General features: G+C 39.3%; 1 protein-coding gene across 1 annotated transcript in view; it reads right to left on the bottom strand.

Annotated features, from left to right (window-relative positions):
* LOC119578716 (5'-AMP-activated protein kinase subunit gamma-2-like) overlaps nt 1-2,859 on the bottom strand; it is a 214,802-nt gene extending 211,943 nt beyond the window's left edge. The window contains exon 1 of the mRNA XM_037926313.1: nt 1,838-2,859. Within this exon, the coding sequence (XP_037782241.1) occupies nt 1,838-2,410 (573 nt within the window). The 5' untranslated portion in view covers nt 2,411-2,859. The remainder of the gene's footprint in view (nt 1-1,837) is intronic.
* Nucleotides 2,860-7,500: the final 4,641 nt, after the last annotated feature.

Below are 7,500 nucleotides of genomic sequence, written 5' to 3'. Positions count from 1 at the left end.
TTTCCACTAAGAAAAGAGAGAGAAAGGAAAAAAAGAAAATAATAAAGTATACATAACGAAGACCATATTCAGGCCATAACCCGGTCTTCAGTACGTATATCACAATATCTGTATAACATTAACAATATTCATTAACATAAAAAAAAAATTTGCATATGATTCTTTATGATTATAATAAATCAGATATATAGATGCTGCTCAGTTAATTTGCATATTTCACTCTTTGAAATTCCTCTGATACCAAGATCTGTCGGTTCTCGTCAGGGTAAAGGTGAATGTGCGAATACGAGCGCGGAGACTACGAATTAGAAACTTTACATGTAATGGAATAAGCATTGTTTATAGTGCAGATGTCCGACACGGAAATTAAGAAAGGAGCAGTTATGAAAGAATATATCAAATAAATGAATGAATATCCTGCATAAATAACTTGAATAAAATATCTGAATATAATGCATATTCAAATACGAAGTATCAGAAGTGCGAATAAGAAAGAACATGCTAAATAAGCATTGCGTAAATGCGCACACCGAGAATGACCTCCTGCACAGACGCTCCCTATGCCAGTAGGCTTTTCTAAGAACAAGTGCAAAAGGTGACAACTGGCATTTCCTCGCATGAAGCCCGTGTCTCTGACGTCAACATTTGCGTGATCTCAACCCCACTGCGGACGACTACATATTATTAACGGAGAAATATCGCTCAAAGAAATATATTTACGGGTCATCGTAATCGATGCGGTATGGTTGTCAGGTCAGTGACACATCCGTTGTTCAGATCAGATACATATAGTCATGTTTTTTTTCTTGTCGTTTTTTCCGTACACAGTAGAGTGCGAATTTCAAACTTTTTATAAACGGGTAAGTGCACATCAGCATACACACATCTACTACACACATAAATATATACACGTGTGCTTGCAAACATACTTATACAAACGCAAAGTACTTATACTATATAAATATTCATAGGTACACATAACCCCGTACAGAGTCATAATAACCTCTCACATTCGCACCAAATGCACACTCATAATGCACAACAACAGTCACACATAAGCAAACAGACATAGACACACACACTATCTGTCTGTCTGTCTGTCTCTGTCCGTCTGTCTGTCTGTCTGTCTGTCTGTCTGTCTGTCTGTCTGTCTATCTGTCTATCTATCTATATGTCTGTCTGTCTGTCTGTCTGTCTGTCGGTCTATCTCCCCCCTCCTCTCTCTCTCTCTCTCTCTCTCTCTCTCTCTCTCTCTATCTATCTATCTATCTATCTATCAATCTATCTATCTCTATCTGTCTGTAACACACACACACACACACACACACACACACACACACACACACACACACACACACACACACACACACACACACAGCCACCAAAAGCAACATGCACTAATACACGAATGCACACACACACACAACCGGTCTAGACACAGTAGGTAACGACTAGATATTTTGAGTAAAAGGAACCTCAGCTATCATATTGCGTCTTGGTGGTGGAAAAAGTGTGTGTGTGTGTGTGTGTGTGTGTGTGTGTGTGTGTGTGTGTGTGTGTGTGTGTGTGTGTGTGTGTGTGTGTGTGTGTGAGGAGAGAGAGAGAGAGAAGAGAAGAGAAGAGAAGAGAAGAGAAGAGAAGAGAAGAGAAGAGAAGAGAAGAGAAGAGAAGAAGAAGAGAAGAGGAGAGAGGAGAGGAGAGGATAAAAATAACGATAAAAAACAGACAGATAGGTAGGCAGATAGACAGATAGACAGAGATGTCATAAAAAAATTATAAATATACGCGAATTTATTCATCTACAATATCTATACCTTGCAAAAATAGTTGTACTCACCCCTTCTAGATCTGGCTGCTGGTCTTTACTGCAGAAGGCGTCGAAATTAGGTCGTGGAGGAGGATCGGGAAGAGGCAAATTCTCAGGGATGGAAGCCACTGTGGGCGCCTCGCTTGTGGACGAGAGCCGTGGACGACGCATGGGCGCCAAGTAGTCACTACTGGACACAGGAGGACTACTGCTGAGGCTGCTGCTGAGGCCTAGAAGCGGCAGGGCGCTTCCGTTCAGCGGTCCAGAGCCTAGGGGACTCCCTACGACAACGCCCAAGAACTGGCCAGAACCTCCGCTGTTGGGGATGTTTAGCTGCAGTTCCCGTGGGCTCCCGGTGGGTGTGTCTGCTGCTGAGCCTTCAGCGCTTACAGGCTTAGCTGCGAGGTGACCCGAGCAGAGTAGGCTGGCGGATCCATAGCCCGATGAAGTGGGAGACACGAGCACATCCTTCCCCGGCCTTCTTGACGGCGAGACGGACGTGTGACGCTGAGGGCGAGGCCGCCGGGGCATGGACTCACTGTAGGCTCGGCGGCGGGGCATGGCCTCCACTACTCCCAACGCGGCCTGGTAATCCCATAACATGATGAAGGTCTTGCTGTTACACGCGCACAGAAAGTCGGATAACTATAGCTGTTCAAGCTGTATTGTCTCTTTAAGTTATCATCCGTGTGGTCAAATTTCAACGATTTTCCCTCAACTAGTGTCTTCAAAAACCACAAATCCGCAACACTTTCCCTATATTAGCTTATAACATCTGGCACGCGAATCATTCTTTTTCTTTGTTAGGAAAACAGACAGTTTCTATAGACGTGACAGATTGTATCATCCTCTGACCGCTAAAATTTGGAGAGATAATAGTTCAGTTGTATTTTCCCAAACAAGGAACTCGCATTATTAACTGTATTTCATCACAAACTATTTTAGCGAAAAGGTGTTATGAACATTTGCCAATTTGTATCAGTTTCTATTAGTTATTTTAAAAAATAAAGGCAGCTCATTCACATTCTAATGTATTATAAAATATACTCCTACACGACAGTGTTTTACATTAGCTATTACGTATGCAATCTTCTCGTCTTGTGATATTTCTGGGACCTGTAAAATACAGAAAAGAGTATTAGAGGGATAAAATACATAACAATATTAAACAGAATACTTAAAACATAGTTACCCCTCTAGAAATTGGGTTTTCTTTCATAGACTATTACAGAGAACACGGAAAGGAAAGGGGTAACTGTACATTGTACCGCAACGCCTTTTATTATGACACAAACGTTGAAAGTCACTTCTATAATATATCACTACACAGACCACGCTCTTATTATTAGGCCCAAGTAATCTTTTTTGTATCAAACATGCACATCAGAGACGAGTTATATAGTTAATTTGTACCAAAAGAAATCGTTTTACAAATACATATTTTTACAAATATTTTCTGCCGAAACATATAAAAACGGTCATTTGAAGCCTTGCATAATCAACATATGAACTCATACTGGTATGCACTAGTGTACATATACTTACATTTCATACATAAAAAAGAACATTATAACGAAAATACCTGAATATTTCCCCCAAGACATTCCTTTCCATTCAGGCCAAATAAATTAGCATACTTCAATACTTTGTCAAAATCTGGTGACTTCTTCAGTATTCATTATCTTTTAGCATGAAAAAAAAAAAAAATGCAGCCCATTTTTATGCCGTGCTATAATTACAGCAACACTTAATATAATATAATTAGCCTAATTTCGCAAAGCTTCCAGTGCATTCGTTCAATCCTGAACAAACAGTTCAACACCAGTCATAAAATAAGCGTCAGATAAATCACAAGGCTCAGTTACATTAGTTATCATTCAAATAATACCTACACCACGTTTTCTATAACTTTTTATATTCCCATTTTCCTTGTTAGCGCGGCAATGGCAAAGTATGCATAGAAAAATAATTAAAATATAGTTAAATTCAGTGAACGCAACATTAGCAAATTGTCTTTATCATAACACTGAATGGGAAGAGTGAGTCAGACTACGTAACTGACTACGAGCCTAATCAATACCATGAAACTAATTAGAACGGACTATGACGTTTTCTTTATGGAATATTAGTCAAAATTCAATCTAATTATCAGAAATCTAATATCACTGGCAAAATATTGCCAATGAAATCGAATATTGATGTTTCATAAAATTTTGGAATCGCGAGCCATATCTGCTGAAAGTTCAGTGTTCTCGATGGCAGGCAGAACATAAATGATAAATAATCGATAAATTAATATATAGATATACATAAATAAACAAATAAATAAAAAATAGACTTTAATCTATCGAAAGGCTAGGTTAGTATCCATGCCAACACACACACACACACACAAACACACGCGCGCGCGCGCGCACACACACACATACGCACACACGCACACACGTACACACGCACACACGCACGCACACACGATTATGTACTAAATAATTCTTTAGAGATTAATCAGCTATTTTAAACAAGCAAGTACACTCCGGCACTGTTGTTTACACTCTTATCAGCTGCTAAAGGAGAGTGATAAGTTGTTTACCGTAACAGGCAGTAATTGAGACGCAGTATAGAGCTTTCCATAAAAATAAGTAGTGTCATAATATGTTGCTTTATCCACTTGTTTATTTTATTTTCCTTCTTTCTTTCCTTCTTTTTTTCGTTGTCATAATAAATGCAAGCCTAATTTGCAAGTTTCTAAGATTTATGTTAAACCGAGATACCAAATATATCGAAGAATCCAGTGACAAAAATAACAATTTCAACATTTCTAAACAGGATTTATTTCTTTTATCCTCCTTAGTCACTTCTACAATCAAGAACAAGTATGCAGAGAAACTAAGAAAAAATAAAACAAAGTGATAAAGAGGAGGAAATGAGATAGGATAATGATAAACATAATTATAATAAAGATCATGATGATGATTATTATTATAATGATGATGATGATAATAATAATAATGATACTACTACTACTACTACTACTATTACTACTACTACTAATGATAATAATAATGATGATGGTGATATTAACAACGATAATAATGATAAAGGTAATGTTAACAATTATGATGGTAATACATATTAATTATATAATAATATAAATAATAATAATGATGATGATATTAACAATCATAATGATAATGATGATAATAATAATAATAATAATAATAATAATAATAATAATAATAATAATAATAATAATATAACATAATATAAATAATAATATAATAATAAATATAATAATAAAACAATAATAAAAAATAATACAATAATAAATAATAATAAATAAATAATAATAATATAAATAAATAATAATAATAATAATATAATAATAATAATAATAATAATAATAATAATAATGATAATAATAATAATAAATGATGATAATAATAATCATGATGATGATGATGATAATTCTAACAATAATAATAATGATGATGATTAAAAAGATAATAACAGTAACATTAATACTAATGATAATAATAATGGCGATGATGATGATTGTAATAATAATAGTAGTAACAACAACATCTGAAATAACGCGCGCATGGCATACCAAGGCAGCGTTTTGTTCACCAGCATTGTCCTTACGCAACCATGAGGAGAGAGAATGTTCTAGAATGATCTTAAACCCCCTTTTTCGTTGTTCAGTTTTCTAAGACAGAACAGGATCTTCAACCTAACATTCAAGAGAGAAAAATATACAAAAAAAAAACAAAAAAACACACAAGTAAGAATCCTGTTTCAGGTACGAAAACACGCTGAGATGAAGAAAACCTGTTTTATTCACACATAAAAGTTTTTTCCCCCCTTCTTTGTAGCTGGCATATCTAATTTGTTTACAAGTGTTCATGTGAATGAGCTTCTCTTTGTATTCTCCTGATTTGTAGTATCCTGCTCATGGCGCTATTCATGGACATGATCCTAAATTTGAGTTCTTGCAGTACATCCCATGGCATTACGTAGGGTCACATGACACGCTGACGTCGAGTCTCATGACCTTATCCCCTTCATACGCATTATAGCCGGTTTGCAGCACCGTACACTAATCAGTGGTAATAAATATTATCAATGGGTGCGGTAGTCTGGTATCGCACCTTACTCATTGGAAGGCTGAATGAAGACATAACGTGTAGCTTTTTTTTTTTACATTCAAGACACGCCTGTGCATCTCCATTACAACGACACACACCCCGAGCAAGCCAAATACCCTTTACGTCACACACATAACAAAAGGGCTGTAGTTCCCCGGTTGCCAAAGTCCGTCGCATTTAAAACGCGTGTGAAAGGGTGTGACTGTGACCATGAGACCAACACCTCTGCTTGCTGTGGTGTGTTACGGCTGTGACGTCACGTTACAGTCGATAAGCAAGGGCAAAGCAGCGCAGGATATGGTATGGCAAGGTAGGGTAGGTCGAGACAGAGTAGGCCAGGGTATGGTAAGGTAACGTAGGGTAGGGTATGGTAGGGAAGGGGAGGATAGGGTAGGGAAGGGGAGGGTAGGATAAAGTAGGGTAAGGTAGGGTAGGTTAGGGCAAAGTTGGATAGAAAAGCGTAAGGTAAGGTATGGCAAGTTAGGGTAGGTTAGTGTAGGGTAAGGTAGGACAAGGTAGGGCAGGGTAGGGTGCGACAGGAACAAGTTAGCGTTGCAAATAGACCGCTGATAAAAAAGAAAAGAGTAGAGAGAAATAACCCTGACGCCCCTCGCATGCCCCGAGGACCCGCCGTTTTGAAGCGTCCCTCCTGCAGGAGACTATCACTTCCAAGAGGCAGGTGCTCCTATAGGTCTAATGCGCATCATGTAGGGAGGGAGGGAGGGAAGGGAGGGGGAGGGAGGGGAACGGTAAGGTGGGAGAGACAGAGGAGGGAGGGAATGAGAAAGTAGGGAGGGAGGGAGAGGGTAGGGAAGGAGAGACCGAGGGAGGGAGGGAGGGAGGGAGGGAAGGAGAGAGGGAGGGAAGGAGGGAGGGAAAGGGTAGCGAAGGAGATACAAGGGAGGGGAGGGTAGTGAGGGGGAGTATTTGAAGACCAAAATGCTCTTGGGGGCAGGAGGGGAGAGGGGGCATGGGGAGGGTGTGTTGGGGGGCCAAGGTATGTCCGCATTATAACCTAATAAAACCGTCAATCAGCCTTAAGTAAGGTTTCCTGTTGCAGACACCATGTGACTCACTCGCCGATACTCCTAGCTGCCCCAGGTCAAATCTCAGGGCAGCGGACGCGTTCTCATGGGCATGGCTTCTGCAGGGAGCAAGACGGGCAGGAAGCAGGGGCATGGGGTATGAGGTGTCGGGGGACGTAATGAGGCAACATATGAGGTATTTCCCGAGCTGTTGTGCATAGGCAAGTAAAGAGGCCGTGTCTTTCCTCCAACACCTGGCATGGGACACGGTGCTCTCCTGTATAATCGTGAGTCACTAACAAGGCAATGTTTACATTATGTGGAGGTGCGCATAGGGCAGTGTTATTCCTACTACTCATGTCTGCAATCTCTTTTTCTAGTCTTTTTTGCACAAAATCCATCTCCCATACTGGAAATAATTTCACCGAACAAATAAAGCGGAAGTGGCAAGCTTTGATCCTGAACCGCTACTAAAGAAAATACAAGGACGAACAGAAACCGAAATCAGAAAATCAGTATTTTT

Source organism: Penaeus monodon, chromosome 11 (assembly GCF_015228065.2).
Source record: "Penaeus monodon isolate SGIC_2016 chromosome 11, NSTDA_Pmon_1, whole genome shotgun sequence".
In the NCBI taxonomy this organism is placed as follows: domain Eukaryota; kingdom Metazoa; phylum Arthropoda; class Malacostraca; order Decapoda; family Penaeidae; genus Penaeus; species Penaeus monodon.
This window is presented reverse-complemented; position numbering and strand designations above follow the sequence as displayed.